The sequence below is a fragment of the Rhopalosiphum maidis genome, chromosome 1, assembly GCF_003676215.2.
Source record: "Rhopalosiphum maidis isolate BTI-1 chromosome 1, ASM367621v3, whole genome shotgun sequence".
In the NCBI taxonomy this organism is placed as follows: domain Eukaryota; kingdom Metazoa; phylum Arthropoda; class Insecta; order Hemiptera; family Aphididae; genus Rhopalosiphum; species Rhopalosiphum maidis.
This window is the reverse complement of record NC_040877.1, coordinates 76,393,091-76,408,554: the sequence shown is the minus strand read 5'-3', so window position 1 is coordinate 76,408,554 and position 15,464 is coordinate 76,393,091. Positions and strand designations below refer to the sequence as shown.

Below are 15,464 nucleotides of genomic sequence, written 5' to 3'. Positions count from 1 at the left end.
GAAATAAATCTCTGTCGTTTCTCGATATTTATGTATACGATATACAACGATACAGCGCTGTGGCGTTGGTACTTTAAAATGTATATTTGGCGTAAACTATATATTATTATAACGACGCGATTGAATCGAATTAAGAGAATTAATGCAGCAATTATAATATTCCGAGAAATGCATTACAATTATTATTACTATTATTCGATGAGAGTCCCGTAGGTTGAGGCGTACAACCTCGCTCAAAGGCGCGATATTGTTATTCACTGGGAAAAAGGTCTGCGGCAACGGTTCTTATTCGTTAGAACGGACGAACGAAAAATAAAAGCTCAGCCATATATTGTTTTCATATAAACAATTTTTGCACGTCATCGACATGTAATATGCTCTGCGAACGCATTAGTTAAGGGTCCTGCGTCATCTATGTTTATGCGAACCGAACACAATATCTTAATAACTATAGTGTAGATTTTTATGTTCCGAAAAACAATGCTTTAAAGAAATACGATTTAATGTATTCATAATAAAACTTAGACAATTTTCTTCAAAATTAATTTTTGACGCGTTAAATAAAAATATATTTATATTTAAAATAACATAACTCGGGGTTATAGTGATTGATTCGAATCGTAAATAAAACGACCTATCTATATATTATTATATTTTCTTTATTAGCACGTGACAAAAATTTCGTTTTTTAGACTGTTGTGCTCTTGCCTAGTACATGGATAAAAAAAAAAAAATACGTAACGAAAATAATATGATGAAACAAAATTTTACATAATATCAATTTTATATTTTTATTTTTAAATGATAATAGTTTACTTTCATTATAAAATAAAAAAATTAAAAAAAAATGATAAAGAAATAAAATAGAATACATTTTTATACATGAAACAGATCTTTTGCTTGGAAATTTGAAAAAATGCAATTTAAATCCAAGGATTGATAATATATATATATATTATTATCGTGGTGACATACAGATTAATATTTATATAGTGGTGGGTTGCGTAAAAAACCCACTCTATACAAACGTGAAAAACAAAATGAAATTTCCTTCTGTACTTCTTTCGCTGCGCGTTATAAACAATCAGCCCATTTAATAATAACCAGAATTATACATTATCTATATAAATATAATTTTAAGTATCTATTTAAATAAAATGATTATATGGGATAATTCTTGTAATAAAATTTTCAATTTTATTTTAACATATGTATATTTTAGAGAGACGTTAATTTTTCTAAGTTGTGGCTATTTATTCAAATTTATTTTTATATCCGTTTGGTCCTTTAACGTGTTTAACTTACTATAATAGTTAAGTATTTTATCTGTAACTACAGATGAGTTATTTGTATACATTTTAATTTATTAATGATATATTATTATATTTTTAGCAAAATTGCGATTTTATAAATGCGAGTGTTAAGTTATTTAGATATAATTTCAATGAATTTTCTGTTATAATAAATGGGTAATTTTTGGCTAATCTTTGTATAAAACTGAACTAATAATTATAATAATATATTTACATGCATATTATATCGTTATATGCAATCCACGGCGGGTATACATACTTATAGGCTATATTACTTGTTTAATGGCCGTCGTTTATATTGATTTCGGACGATCGATTAGGTCAACGTACCTCTAGTACCATCGGAGCCAGCCACGCATAAAATAAAGTCCTTAAAACAAATCGAAAAATTGCGTCTGCGGAAAACTACGAGTGTACCTACCCGAGGTATGACAGGCCTGTCTTTTTACTTCTATACCACATTATATAAAACCATAATCGGGCCAACCGATTTAACAATATGATCGTATTTTAACGCCCCGTGCTAATTATATTTTCATCAATGGTATGGTATACATATTTTTATTATAATAACGGGTGTAGGAGATACTTTAAAAAATAAATACGTATTATCAATGTTTACCTATATAATGAATACAAGATATATTTACCATTTAATATACCCATATACACACAATATGTTTATTTATCTGCTTTCAATGATAATATAATTTTTGATTTTGTTACAAATTCAAAAATTATTTGTACTTTAATGTTTAATATAATACTCTGTAAAATTAAGATCTTAATAACTTTGTTATATGGTTAATTGTGTGATTTCATCAATCATCCAGGACAATAACACGTGTACAATTTATTTAAATAACTTATTAGTTGTTTTTTTTTTGTCAAATTCTGAAAAAAGTGTATCATAGTAAATTTGTATCCAGTGTCGTCACGAAAAATAAAAATTGAGAAATATACAAGAAATACCAAACAAAAAAAGTATTTATATATATACACATGAATTGTTCCTTTGAGATTTTTTGCGATGTGATCTCGGTACCTATGTGATATTTCGGCAACCATTGTGCAACGTTTGGCTCAATATTGATTCCTAGTACATATATTACATAATAGGTAAAGTCACGACGGATTGGAGTAAAATGTAGTCTTCGGCATATAATCGATTTTCCGATTGACTTTCTACATGGGGTCTGCATCGTTATTGTTTCGTTTGTGATCCGTTTTGGTTTTCAAATTTAATTCATTGCCGGTCGGTTGGGTCCGATCGTTATTTTATATATCGTTTGAACAAATAATAATAATACACCATTGCGCCGAACGAAAGTTTAACGAACTGTCATGAAACTGTAATGATATTATATTATAGGACATTTTTATATAATTTGTGTTTTTTCGTTACAAGTCAATGGTTCAAAAAAATAGTGTGTTTATATTTAAAAAATGTAGAGCTAATGTGGGAAAAATTATTAATTTAGAAAAAGTTAAATAATATTCTTTAATTACGGTTTGGGCCACATGTCATAATCACTGTATAAATTTCAATTTTTTAAATAATAACAACAATATTCTGTTAAATATGGTTAGATTTTCAGTATTACACGTATAACCCCCCCTCACATTATATAAATTACCATATCTATTCTGTATTTCACTGTTATAAGTGTGTTATTTGCATATTATTATTATACGGTGTTTGGGAGAATTATTAATTGCATTACACTTTTAAAATATCTTTTAATTTTGTATACATTTCTTTCAGTCTATGATCGTGCGTGATTTTTCATATTGCTCGTCCTTATTAAAGATATAATATATACCTTGGCTCGCAACCGCTGTTTAATATAATTTCATAAATCGATGCAAAAAAAAAAAAAACATAAAACTTAATGAATTAGATAAATTGGCTTAACAATTGCTAACGAGATTTCAATTGAATTGCGTAACAGTGATCGATGACATTAAAATCTATTTAGGGTAATATAATTCATAGGTAACAGGGGTCGCATCGCGCGCGTGATAAGCCGTAAGTTTAGCAAGCTTTGTTTGGATTCGTATTACCGTCTATATTATTATAATATTCAATTATATTAACGGATGGTAAGACCGTACTATTATTGTGATTGTATGGTATGATTTATTTTTTAGACGACTTATTTACGATAGAAGCGTACACAAAGTTTTATTTCAATAGTCTAGTAAAAATAATAAATAATATGTAAGTCGTATACATATTCATATGAAATACAATTTTAAAAATTTTGATGACTGAATTATGAAACGATAATAACAAACAATTAATTATACCACATTTATTTAAATACTAAAAATACTAACCTAACATTGATATTATTCATAATTTTAGGTATACGATGCTCGGTATAACATTATTAACGGAAATGTAGGAATTAGCTTGACACATGACTTTAGTGTGAACATTTAACTCATTAATATATTGCTTTAGTTGCATTACACTCAGAGATTTAAATTTAAAAAAAAAATTTGGAAGATTTTATTTTATTTATTTAGGTTTTAATAAAATCATGGTTTAATATGATAATGTTATAAATATATAAAATAATATTCTGAAAATATATACAATAAGTACCTTTAAATATATGGTTATAGTAAACTTAAGAAAAATAAAACGCACATGATTATCTAAACTTATTTTATCAAATTTAAAACTGAATATAAAGTTGATTAGCTATAGAAACAGTAAAAACTTTTACCCTGAAATCATACCACACAATTTTTAAGATTTCTTATTATTGAAAAAATATTAGTAATTCATTAGCTATAAATTTAAACAATTGAGTATACATTATAGCCTGTTAAACCATTGATATTTATTGATTTGAAGAGGTAATATGTTATACAAATGCGCATAAAAACACTTAATTTTTAAAAATGGTACCAGACCTTGCGGAAGAGAGGGGCTGCCGTCTCTCAGACACCCTCATAAATACGCCTATGCGTTACGACAAACATTACTTTAAATAACGCCTATTGTATTTAGTTTGGAGTTTGGCTAACGTACCTACATAGAACGCCAAATAAAACTTGCTAAATATTTTAATCGTACATTGCAATGGGTAAGTGTATACTATAACGAGCTTCATCAATCAATCGATGGTGCCGCGGCCGAGTCTGCGTGTGTCCATAATACCAGTGCAATGGATAGACAGACCACCAAAACTCATTCACTTTCTAACTAGAGTCATGCATTACAGTTACTCGTTAATCAATCGATTCTGTTTTTAAATGGACGATTTGACAAGTGGTTTTGAACCGACCGACGTGGTCGTTATTTTTTACATCTCGCGAGCATACGGCGATTTAGCTCAAATAACCATATTATATATTAAAAATCTAAATACTGTCATCGGTGCCCCCACAACACATGATGTAACGATATCATATTATGTTATGCGCAGATATAAAAAATAAAAATTGCATTGATGTAACGTGAACCCACATAATATAATATTATAGGTAGTAATATTATCAGTGCGACAACCGTGGGCGCATCAAATGTATATGCTTGTGATTTGGATTTTAAAGAAAAAAATAGTTTATAATATACAACTTGAGAATATATATTTTAACCGTGATGTCTTAGAAAAATCATATGTGTTATAAATGAATAGTTTCCGAAAATATATCTATGATATTATTATTAAAATATTATTAGTATAGTATATTATATGCAATATAAAATTTTTAAAACATGCATAATATGTATTTAGTTTTCTTGAATAATACTAACACATCCAAACGAATTTTGATAAATTGTATAAAAAGATTAATATTTTGACATTTTTAATACAATACTTATGAATAAAAATATTTAACTCATAATTTATTTCATACTTATTGTACAAGTATTACACATGTCCGATGAAAATAAATGTGAATATATATTCGCAATAGATGTATATCGTCCGCATTCAAATAAATAAAGGAGAATTATTTATTATCTTCATTAGACTAGTAGTTCTTAAACTATTTTTTCTTACGGCAAAATCTTGACGTCTATTATTAAAAGGTGCAGCTCACTTTCAATAAACATAATGTACCTATAATACTGGTTTGTAACAATAGTAATTACTTTTAGGATTAATAAGGAACAATGCCTTGAGCTAAATTAACATTAAAATATTCATTCTTAAATATTGAAACACAAAATTTTAATTTTTTCATTACGATTCTTTTTTAAAATATTTTTAGGTGTATAACAAGTGATATTAATAATTGTATTGGTAACAGTTTTTACATTTTTATCTTTATCATTTTATAATAATATTTTTATTTGCGTAGATAAAAAATGTAACATGTTTATGACACATATTTATTATTTGCATAGCACACCTTTTGGGAAACATTGAATGTATTAGACTATGTGTTATATGGATCAATGGATTATGCATAGTGAAAATACTTTACGATAGTGGATGGATGGTCGAAGTCTATGATTATTATAAGAAAATAATTGAAAATTCATAAACATTTCTATTTTAATATTAAATTTACTGCTAATTAAATTTGACAATATAGGTAGGTACCATTAGTGTACCTACCTATATTGTGTACCTATGATTGCATTTGCAATCATAAAGTAGATTATTTTCACTACTAACGTATTGTATTTTTGTAGTCAAATTATATTATTTAGTAATACAAATTTTAATTATTTAATTTATAATTTTATATTGACATATCCATTGAACATGCAATCACTATATTTATTACAATGGCGCCAAAGTCATTTGCCATATGAAATGATCGATTCACTTCTTAAATTTGTGTGTGAGTATAGGTGAGTTCTTAGAGTTAATAGGTTAATTAAGTTAAATAGGTGTTATATATATTATAATCGATTTTTGATAGCTTAAAACATAGAAATTAGAAGTCGAATAGACAAAAAAAATTTAGATTTCGCTTCATAAAAGAAGTCGGAATTCGGCGCCACTGAGTTATTGAGATTAATGAATTTCAAACTGTAGATAACGCAATATTATTAAACAATTTAACCCTTGATTGAATTGATTTTTTTTTTCGTTCAACATTGGCTATAATGTTATTTTATTTTAGTGTTAATGACTTAATATTATTAAAATTGTTCTAGCGGGGTTTCAACAATAATATTGACGAAAAAATTCAACTAACACTGTTTAATTTAAACCAATCGCTGTGTATAATCGAAGTAAAATACGTAATGAAAACGAAATACAATTTTTTCTCAATGAAAGTTTATTTTACATTTATTTTAATAACATAATATTTTCTATTATGCACAAAACTAAAAAATAATTTTATCCGAGTATAACGTCCACAGTCTAGCTTTTTTGTTTGTTTTACATTCAATATGGTATGCGCAGAGAGTCAAATTATTGTTTTAATAATTTATTATCTATAGCAAAGAGCTCTAACCATTGTAATATTGGTATTTATAAATTTAATTTAATTGATCTTTTCAAGATAACGATATAGTTTATATAAATCATTCTCATTAAATAGTGATTATTTAACAAACCATATATTTTTTTTGTACAGTAGTTTTAACAAGAATAACTAATTCAGCTAAATAATAGATAGGTACTTATACACTATATGCGTAGGATTTTTTACAATAATAATCTATATTAATTTTATGTAAATCATATTGGTCATTTTGTTATTATTATTATAAAGCTTATAAAAAAATACTCTAAACGTTTTCATCATCTAATTCACAATATTATATTACCACAGTTAAAAAAATGGTATAATTTAAAATTTGTTACCAATCTATATAATAAGTACAGCAGTGCCGTTTTTAATACATTTTTATTAATTATAATATGCATAATATTATTATATTTATAACAAAATGTACTTATAATAATAAATAATTATTATGATTATTATTATATTATAATACTTTCTACGCATTTAGGTATCGTAATAATTTACGCTCTGATATTATTATTACGGTTGTCGTAATAATAATAATATGTCTGTAGGTCGTATCGCAAATTGAGTAAAGTTACTCTATTCTGCCTACATTTTGTTTTTTTTGTATACACACAAACCCATTATAATCTATACCTTGACCAGCAATTATAATATTTTGATTAGATTTTTCGTACGAAAACGTTGGTAAGAAAATAGCTAGCTGTATGTACTCAATGTCGTTGTACAGTTGTAGTATCAAACTACGAGTTTTAACTATCATATTTTTTTTTAACATACCAATCACACCAATAATATTTTTATAGTATGGTGATTTATTGATTGCTATTTTCTCGGAAAATGATTTTGATTCATGTGCCCTACGATTAAAATAATAATGTGTGTGTTCTCGTTTATACATTGTAGTATTCGTTGGAAATGGTTGCGAGTAATGTAGTCGCTGGAGTTTCCATCTTTCGAGTGTGTATCTATATATTTACCGTTCTCGTACATTGTAAGCACGATACAATATTGTATATTATGTAAAAATATAAATAAATTGAAATTTAGTTTTTAAGCGAACAAATTGAACCGTTATTTGTATTCCGACATTCGTTTTTGATGTTGGAGTAAACGTAATTTGTTCATTTTTGTTACGCAAATAACATCATAGTAGAACCGAGTATATTATGCACAACGGATGTACAAAGAATGAAAATATACAACATAAATGAGTTATAATGTATATATATATATATATATTTATATAGATGTACACATATTTGGCTTTAGTATTTTGTAGGTTTGTAGGTACATAAAACATATTATTATTACCGTTTTGTTCGTTTCTTTCTTGGAAGAGTTTCAAATCATGCATTCATACTTATAATTTGATATTTTAATGATAAAAGAATTAACATTACTTCCTATTCAATACAAAATATCAAATGTGCAATTTTGTTGAAAATGTTATTTGCGATTTATTACGGCTAACTGATTTTTATACAATCACATCCTCTTAAAGGCATATATACGCCACATATACTATATAGGTGTAAGTTTAAAAATTATTATTATTAATATTGTCTGCATTTGATTTTCGCAGGGTGAAGACAACGTTGAATATTATTTGGGTTTGACGCCGACCGGAGTGATTGTGCTCCGAAATAAAAATATCGTCGCAAACTATTACTGGTGAGTGACCTGCTGCTGTAATATTTATATTAATTACTTTATTATGGTTTTGTTATAATTATAATTATAAAATAAATACTGATGTGTGTTTCAGGCCCAGGATCACTAAGATCTTCAGCAAAGGAAAATATTTCATGCTTAGAGTATGCGACAAAAACGTAAGCACATATAGGACTTTTATGTCTCGTTTATAGCGTTTTAGTATAGCACGTGTATACTCTGGCCGAACCGAGAGATCGTTTCGATCAGATTAGGATAGTAAGAAGACATCGCAACACACAGTTAATATTGTAATATAGTCAGGGTGTAGAGTATTATCATAGTTTCCAAATAGGTAATGATAATTCAATAAATTCATTTAAATCTTTGTGACATATTTATTAGCTGTCTAGGAGTGAGGGTATCATTAAACTAACTGTAGCATCACTTCTTTCCAATTCTTTAACACATCTTGCACTGGTGCTCGAATAATTTGATTTTTACTATCGGAGGCTTAGTGACCATAGGTCTTAATGATACGTAATACTGAGTTAACCTTCTTTACATAATTAATTTACTAAACTAGTACGTAATAATTATACTTAATACTATTCAATATTCATATCAAAAGTATGTTAGTATGTCCAATTTGTGTTGTGATGCTTTTTCTTCTAGGACTGCACACGTACGGGTGCCAGGTCTTTTACACTTGATTAGCTCTGATACCTTCTATCTGGTTACCGGTAGTGTGATGTACACTCGTGGTGAAGTCTCAGAGCAGATCACAATGTAACAGTATTAATGTTTCTAATCGTAAAATATTATAGTATTATACATAATACGGTCTAGCCAAACCGGGAAAATGTTTCGTCAAAATTAGCATAATATTTTAATCATTGGAGCGCACATCTATAATAATGAAGGTAAAAATAATGGTAATGACGATATTTTCAGAACGACGAGAATACTTACGGGTTTGAAACGCCCTCGAGGCCGGCGTGTAAACATCTGTACAAGTGCAGCATGGAACATCATTCATTCTTCAGACTTGTCCAAGTGTCGCCCAACCCTCCGGACGTCATAAGCACTCGATTTAGCAGGTTTGAAATGCGCGCCACGAGAGAATATTATATTATTCAATTACATTAATTGCGTTACGCGCGTACCATATATACATTACACATACGTGATATATTATTATTATTATTATGTGTGTACACTGCGTACATCATAATATTGCATAGTTTTGTTGTAGCCGTCGTACGTCGCGACGTACCGCACTTGTACCGCATATATAGTGTTATTATGACGGTGGAGAAAACTAAATATTATAAGCGCGTTTTCATATCATAATAATACGCGATATCGTGCACAATTTTTTTTCTTTAGTTTTACAAAAAAAAAAAAAAAAAATAAAACATTTTGTTGGCACACGTTTTAAACATCCTGCATAATATGTACGGGTAATAAACACTATATATGTAGTAGTCGGCCAGGGCTCGCGGTACATAAAACAGCTACAGCGAGCTAGCTGGATGAACAAACGGCGGTTTTTCGTTTTTCATACCGTCATATAATTGTTCAGATTTTTCCCGCCCTAAGATATTTCTAAAGAAATAAATCCCCTAGTCATACGGCGTGAAGGTATATAGTTCCTACGCGCCACATTGTACGTATATATTTATAATATATAGGTACACGCCATGCAATGTTTATATATATATATATATATATACACACATAATATCTGCGTTTCAACTACCAGTGCATCATACATTTATAACTACTATACCTATTCTATTATGATGTATATTATAATAATTACTGCCACTGTACACTATTATTGCGCCAATACTATGCGATACTCTTCGTATTGTTTATTGTTGTCTACCCTACAACTACAGTTGTCACAATTATTAATATTGCCGTTTGAAAGCTATGCATAACGATTTTGTGTTATGAATAATTACGATTCAAAATAAGATTGCGAAAATTATATCTAGTGCATTTTGGTCTACGGTTGTACATGGCCATGAACTATGTGTTTCAAAAAACGCTCAAGTATGTACTTAATTTGACAGTAAAAAAAAACATTAATTAATCTAGTAAAAAATCATAAATTTAAAAAAATAATTACAAAATATATTGTTTTAATTTATAAAAAAAAAATTAATTTACCTAGTATATATTTTTCGTTTTATTTATATGCGTTCGTTTACAATTATTTTTATTGAACTTGCAGATCGACTATTATTTTTAATTCGTAATTTGTATAACCGTCTACGTATTAATTTATATTTTTAAAATGTAGGTACAAAGTATTTTTAAAGTTTTTAAACAAATGTTGTTTATGTCATTTGCACACAATTGGTATCTGCTAAAGTTATTAAATGTTTCAAAATTATTAGTACTTAAAAATTGAAATGTTCTTTAAATGAAAAAAAAATGCATCGTCATGCAAAAATATACCAAATATCTCAAAAATCTTGATATATTTGTATACAATATACAATTTAATATATTCAATCCAGTCACATTGAAGCCAATTTTTAAGCAATATATTTACCATATAAATCATTAAGAAAATTTGACATGTTAATACACGAGTACTTATGAGCCTGATAATAAACATCTTCTATTATTCTATAAATTCCATTATTATGGTTTGGGTAGACTTACGACTTATTATTGTGCACTATTATAAGTGTGCGTTTATCGTTATTAAATTTAAGTTACATGGTGAGTGTCGTTATTGAAAACTCACCCCTATTACAATAGTTTAACCACGAGGTTTTGTTTTATCAATACCTATAATACCTATTGCCTATAGTTAATTTTTATTTATTTGTACTCAAGCCCTCCAGGTGGCAAGCATTAGAGCAGAGCATGTATTGTTTTAGACAATTTAATTATTCGGTCAATAATTGTCCCTAATTTTTTTTAAAATATAAACACAATAGTCCATTGATTTTGAAGAACAGAAATGTATGATATAGTTATAAACATTTGCATTGAATATTCGTGAATAAATTTCACCATCGATGAGATCAAAACATTATTAAATGTTTATCGATGGGATTTTTTTTTTTATTATTGCAAAGGTGTTTTTTATACTTATATTAAGCGATCATTTGTGTGTAATACATTTTTTGCTGCGTCATAGTACCATGTTATGTACTTAATTATGTAAAATCAATATTATTATTCATTAATATCAATATTCGAGAAGTAATATTATGGAACTAAATTTGTAATATTTTCTACTATTTTGTTCATTTGTTAATGAAATATTTTTATAGTAAAGGTTTGAAGTTGTATACTTAAAGTCATTAAAAATATTATTATTTTTACTCTTACTAACTTATTTTACATCAGTAATGTATAATGTAAAACCTTTGTAATTCAAAATATTAATCAAAAAATATATTACGATAGGGATAAATTTCTATATCAACTTCCTTTGAACTTCTTTCTTGTGATGAACACCTTTAAATTAAACAGCAAATAAATAGTAGATATTATTTTATTTTATCATAACGTAATTACGTAATATACCAAAAATTAAAATATTAATGTAAAACTTTTTTTACAACAAAATGATTATAATTTATACAACGTTGTACATCGGTGATTAATTAGTATTTGTATTTTGTTTTTCCTATATAGCGGTCGAGCGGACAAGTCGTCAGTGAGGAGTTCGCAGATGAGCAACAGAACGCCACCATCCTTCATAAGGACACCTAGTCGCCGCTATCAGAGGAGGATCGTAGAAGGAGCCAACGATAGTGAGTATCATATTGATGGCGGTACGCCGAATCCCCATTGATTTTCTACCCTAATTTTTTCTGTAATTATTCAAATGTTGACATTTAAAACTTTAAAAGTAGGTAAAATAGTAAAAATGAATTATAATTATAGTAAACTTATAATTTATAGTAAAAAGAAAAAGTAGTTAATGTAAAATAAAAACTATGTTTGTACTAATACATAAAACTCCTTAATATTAATTGATATAAGTAATGGGAGTATTCAAAAATCTAATACCTATCTATAATATGTCGTTCCAAATATAAAAATAAAATACATATTATTTTTATTATTAAAGTATGAAATAGGTTGATGGGGTAAGTGGGGAGTCGTACACGTGTGGTGAACCACTCTCTATACTACAACAATAGTATTATAGGTGAGCAGACCAATTTGACATTTTACATACAACTATTTTTCAAAGCGCTGCTAGGATCTCGAATTTGTTAGAATTTTTTTCTTTTTAATTAACTTAAACAATACATAGCACTCCAGTTCTAGACTTCAAGTCTGAAGTAGTATAATTAAAATAAAATGTTATGGCTAGGTATATAAAATAATATCGTATATCCAACAAAATGCTGGAATTGCGTAGCCTATTTTTTTTTTTTTTTTATATTTTTTCACGCTAAACCTTCACGTACATTGTACACACAATACATGCGTGGTGCGTTCATTATACACTATTATCCAACTACCAGTTAATTTCGTATTATATTCTTAAGAACCGTGTACATACTTTAAGACGTCATGCAAAAGGAATACGTTATTATAATGTGTGCGTATCCCTGGTTTCAGTACACCGTGCGCGCACTGTTTGCGTTTATACTAACATAAACATTAGGTAGGTACCTATAATAAAGACTTGGAAGTTTTGTGGTGTTTTTAGAATAAAAATAATAATAATAAAAAAAAATAACGTTCGGTCTCTTCAACAAACGACAGTCAACAAGATATATCTTTATAATATAAAATATTACACATACAATATAATTATATTATATTATAATGTATAACCGGCTGCAGATATTAATATTCCGACCGAATTCGTTGTTGATTGTAATAGCGCGCTTGAATACGCGTATTTCTGGTACGTTTAATTTAATAACAATATTATTTACTCCTTGGGTACGCGAAGTAATAATAATTATAAAAATATCATCGCATTTACCCGCGCACGTTTATTATCGTCTCGAATGATACACACAAAAAACATTGTTCAACCATTATGTCTGTAGCCATTTTTATTTATTATTATTATCATCCTTATTATTTAGGTATCCATCTACCGACCTCTTTATAATTAATTTAAACGTATGTACATTGCGCTTATATTATAAGACTCTCGAGTATCTATATTGTAACATAACTGTATAATGAGCAGGTAATATTAATAAGATCGATTCCTGTTATTACACGTTTTATGTATTTTTTATTATAACATGGAAAATTATCCCGCACAGTGTAGTTGTATAATAATAGTTACCGAGATTTCGATCGATTAATATAATAATATATTTCTGCACTGTATCGCGTATCGCGTCAAGTGCATTTACGTATACGCCACTCGATAAAACCAACGGGAAACATGCATGTGTGCAGAGCGAATCGATATTATATTATGCTCTATACCTAATAATATAGCTATAAAAAAATGCGTTATTCATTTTTGTTTTTTATCAATTTTTCATACCAGACTTTGGATTTGTTATTTTATATAGATAAAGTACATAATAATAATAATAAATTCGTGAAAATTCATTAAAACAAAAAAAAAAAATACATATCTAACGAGTTTGAGTGGTTAATCGAAGCGACATCACTTAATCCATATTAATAAAAGACAATATTTATGTAACCGTATAAGTGATCTATAGCTAAGTATATCCTACTCACATATACTTTTAAATTTTGGTACTACATGGGTAATTCTACACCCAAGAAGCCTCAAATTTTTAAATTTTGCATTTTAAAGAGGAGCTCACGCAAGCCTTTGTTGAATCACAAAAAACTAATATTTTTCTTTGTTTGCTAATGGTTTCAGAAAATAAAATAATCATTATTATTGAACCTGAATTTTATATTCGGCGAAAACTACAAAAAGCATATTGTGTTAAAAATATGTGTAGCTTACATTTAACGGAGCTTAAGAAAAAATAAATTCAGTGACATTATTTAATTTATCTTGAGAAATACCTTGCAAGATCAGCTACTAATTATAATATAAAATCTGGAACATTGCGAATCGTGATGTAAAGGAAATATTATATCATGTTATAATAGTTTATTAATATTATTGTGACGGAATGAGATCCGACTAGTACTTCAAAACTAAAATTTTTAACTTAATTTTTTTTATAAAATCTTTATTCAATTAAGTATAATTTATATTCAAAACAATTTGAAAATTGTCACTTTAGTCTTACCTCAATAACAAGTAAACAGCAAACGCGGCCAATTATTTTGAGTTAGTGTGCATGTCTGGTTGATGGAACGATGTCTAATTTAAGAGCCCGTAGAAATGACACGCGAGATGTATAAAAAATGTAGGTGATATATTAACGCTCGTTGTTAGTCCACCAAATGAAATAATAATACCTGTCGCTCTGAAAGCACTGTACTTATGAGTTATATATATGTTACATACTTAATGTATTTGTCCCAAGGAGTTTTCGTGTACATGTTTAAAAATCACATCATCATAGTAGGTCTTATCAAATATTATGCTTCTTCTCATTTTATGCTTTGATAATGCAGTTGCTTAAATTTATATTTTAAAAGTTTATATATTATGGTAATTACTTAAAACCCATGTCTTTAGATGCTTAGATTTCTATACTATTTAGAGGGACAAAAGTTTTTTTTTTTTAAATGTGTTACACCATTTTTATTGTAAATTTTTAAGCAGAATAGATTATTTTTATTTTGAAAATATTAATGTATATAGATTAAAATTCTAACAAGTTGTGTTTCTATAAATATATTATTTATAACCAATCCAGCGAGATAACACGCCAATTTGTTTAGATGGCAGGGTGTTGAGTAGTGATACGTAGAACAACCGAAAAATTTTCTTCAGGCCACGGCACGTTCTCAGATAATGAACTAAGGAATGAATATAGGTACTAAGTGTAATAATCCTCAATAATATATAGTATTACAATTTACAAAATATATAAAATATAATATGCTATATTTAGTCATGTTCATATTAATTCACATGGATTATTTTTA

General features: G+C 27.6%; 1 protein-coding gene across 2 annotated transcripts in view; it reads left to right on the top strand.

Moving 5' to 3' along the window:
* Window positions 1-15,464, top strand: part of LOC113559191 (band 4.1-like protein 4) — a 143,471-nt gene that overhangs the window by 107,888 nt on the left and 20,119 nt on the right. For both annotated transcript variants that reach the window (XM_026964818.1, XM_026964816.1), the window contains exons 9-12: window positions 8,356-8,444; window positions 8,539-8,602; window positions 9,378-9,523; window positions 12,090-12,208. In XM_026964818.1, the coding sequence (XP_026820619.1) occupies window positions 8,356-8,444; window positions 8,539-8,602; window positions 9,378-9,523; window positions 12,090-12,208 (418 nt within the window). The remainder of the gene's footprint in view (window positions 1-8,355; window positions 8,445-8,538; window positions 8,603-9,377; window positions 9,524-12,089; window positions 12,209-15,464) is intronic.